We start from the raw sequence: 2,511 nt of genomic DNA, 5'->3' as shown, positions 1-2,511 counted from the left end.
AAAAATAAACAACAGCTGCCGCCCACAGAGGGGCTGGCCAGGCATGTGCCGGGTCCACGGGCATGGCTCAAGCCCTAATACCCACCCCATGCCAGACCTGGGTGGCCATGAGGTCCTGGGTTGGGCCCAGGGTGATGCTGTCCCTGTGTCCCTCAGGTACGATGCTTCCACAGCTCCTGCTGCTGCTGGCGTTGCTGGGCCCGGGCTGCGGCCTCCCTCTGGGGGACCCCTGGAGGAATGGAGCCAAGGCAGCCCCGGGCCCCGTCCCTGCCCGCATCCGGAGACAGGTGGCCCTGGACGAAGAACAGGATGAGGATTATTTCCCGGTAGACACGGACCCACCGGAAACACTGGGCAACCACACCAGGGTCCTGGGGGCAGACACTGAGCCTCTGACTGCCACAACCACGCTGGGACAAGGGGCTTCTGCAGGACCCGGAACCCCTGATCCAGCCACCGTGGATGCTGCCACTGGGGGGTCTGTGAGCCCCCGTGCAGGGCACAGTGCAGGCGGGACACAGTGGGGACCAGTCTCAGCGGGCTGGGCCACGGAACTGACATCTGCAACTGTTTCCACCGTGGTGGCTCCAACCACAGACGAAATCTTGTCCACGGGACCCACAGCCACCGAGACAGAGACCATACAACCAGCATCCACGGAAGCACAGACCATGCCACCAGCAGCCACAGAGGCAGAGACGATGCAACCTGCAGCCACGGAAGCCAAGGCCACGCACACGGCAGCCACGGGGGCAGAGGCCGCCCCACCAGTGGCCACGGAGGCAAAGATCACACGGCCACCGGCCACAGAGGTGCTGACCACGAAGCCCATGGGCACAGAGGCTGTGTCCACAGAAGCCCCTTCCACAGTGGCCCTGTCCACAGAGCCCGGCACCACGAAGTCTCAGTCCACAGAACCCCCTGCCACTCTCGCCGCCGTCTTCAGGGGGAAAGACGCACCCCAGAACACGCTGGAGGCTGCCAGCAGCTCACCCGGCACAGACTGGAAGGCCGGGCAGGGGGTCCCCGCGGTGAGCTCCGTGGCCCCCAGTCCCACGGGGGCCTTGGAGCGCATCCCCGTCAGACAGTGCCTGCTGGCCATCCTCATCCTGGCCCTGGTGGCCACCGTCTTCCTCGTGTGCACCGTGGTGCTGGCCGTCCGCCTCTCCCGCCGGAGCCACACGTACCCCGTGCGCAGCTACTCCCCCACCGAGATGGTCTGCATCTCGTCCCTGCTGCCCGACGCGGGCGAGGGGGCCCCCGCCGTGGCCAATGGGGGGCTGCCCAGGGGCCAGTGCGGGAAGGCGGAGCCCCTAGAGGACCACGACGGCGATAACCTCACCCTGCACAGCTTCCTCCCGTAGCCCCCCTGCTCCTCCGCCCGCGGGCGCCCCCTGTGGCCCGGCCGCAGCGGTGCAAGGCCACAGGTCTGGGCTTCTCGGATGGACCCCCTCCCTCTCCCCGGGGTCCTTGGCTGCCCTAAGCAGAGACAAGGGTCTTGCAGCCATGTGGGACTGGCCGGCAGAGCTACCTCCTCCTCCCTCCCGCCCCTGGGCCTGCAGGCCAAGGACCCTGGCAGGCGCCATGTTGCCTGGACAGGCCCTCTCCTTGCTTGTGTCTCTGGTCTCCCTCGTGCACCCCACGCCTGCCCACTTCCCTCCTTGTCCAGGTCACTCAGCAGGAAGGAAGGGTCACGTGGACAGGTGGCCGTGTCCTGCTCCCTTACCCCCCCAAGGGACAGCTGGGGTCCTCCTGGCACCTCTCTGGGTGGCCCAGGATGAGACCCCTGCCTGGGAGGGGCGGGTGGGTTTAGGGGAGACCCTCTTTTGGGATCAGCGTCCATCTGGTGGCAGAGTGACCCCATCCGGCCCTTGGGGACCCTGGCCTTATACGCCGCACAACCTCCCAGTCGCCCAGGCAAAGCGGCAGCAAAGGCGTTTAGAACTCTATGAGCGGGTAGACTTCGTGAAGAAGGGCAACAGATTCGTTCAGGAGATTCGTCAGAGCCCAGGGCCCCCTGCAGAACTTTTTATTTTTATTATTATTATTTTGCCAGTCCCAAGGCTTGAACTCAGGGCCTGGGGCCATCCCTGAGCCTCTCTGCGCTCAAGGCTAGTGCTCTACTTCTTGAGCCACTTCCGGCTTTTTCTGGGATAAGAGGCTCTCAGACTTCCTGTCTGGGCTGGCTTCGAACCTTGACCCTCAGATCTCAGCTTCCTGCGGAGTTAGGATTGCAGGTGCAAGACCCCGCCCTCAGCACCCCAGCCCGCAGAAAGCATTGCTGGCTTAAGAAGACCAAACTCCAGAAAACAGAAGACTAAAAATAATCCCACTTCCATCTCCATCTTTCCTAGTTTTGCATAATGGTCAGGTGTGTGCCTGGGGGGTGGGGGGCGTCAAAGGCAGGCCCATTGCAGGCTGCAGCCTCAAGGTGTAGGAGTCAGCAGGTCTGCTCTGATTGGTTGGTTTACATAGGGTGTGGCGAATCAGCACACAGCCCACGGTATAAAA

At 63.7% G+C, this 2,511-nt stretch overlaps 1 protein-coding gene across 1 annotated transcript in view; it reads left to right on the top strand.

Moving 5' to 3' along the window:
- The window catches only part of Selplg (selectin P ligand), a 6,264-nt gene extending 4,171 nt beyond the window's left edge, over positions 1–2,093 (top strand). Inside the window, exon 2 of the mRNA XM_013014228.1 lies at positions 157–2,093. Within this exon, the coding sequence (XP_012869682.1) occupies positions 162–1,364 (1,203 nt within the window). The 5' untranslated portion in view covers positions 157–161 and the 3' untranslated portion in view covers positions 1,365–2,093. The remainder of the gene's footprint in view (positions 1–156) is intronic.
- Positions 2,094–2,511: the final 418 nt, after the last annotated feature.

Source organism: Dipodomys ordii, unplaced genomic scaffold, assembly GCF_000151885.1.
Source record: "Dipodomys ordii isolate 6190 unplaced genomic scaffold, Dord_2.0 Scaffold23, whole genome shotgun sequence".
Classification (NCBI taxonomy): Eukaryota; Metazoa; Chordata; class Mammalia; order Rodentia; family Heteromyidae; genus Dipodomys; species Dipodomys ordii.
The sequence above is the reverse complement of the archived record's forward strand: the minus strand, read 5'-3'. Positions and strand labels throughout refer to the sequence as shown.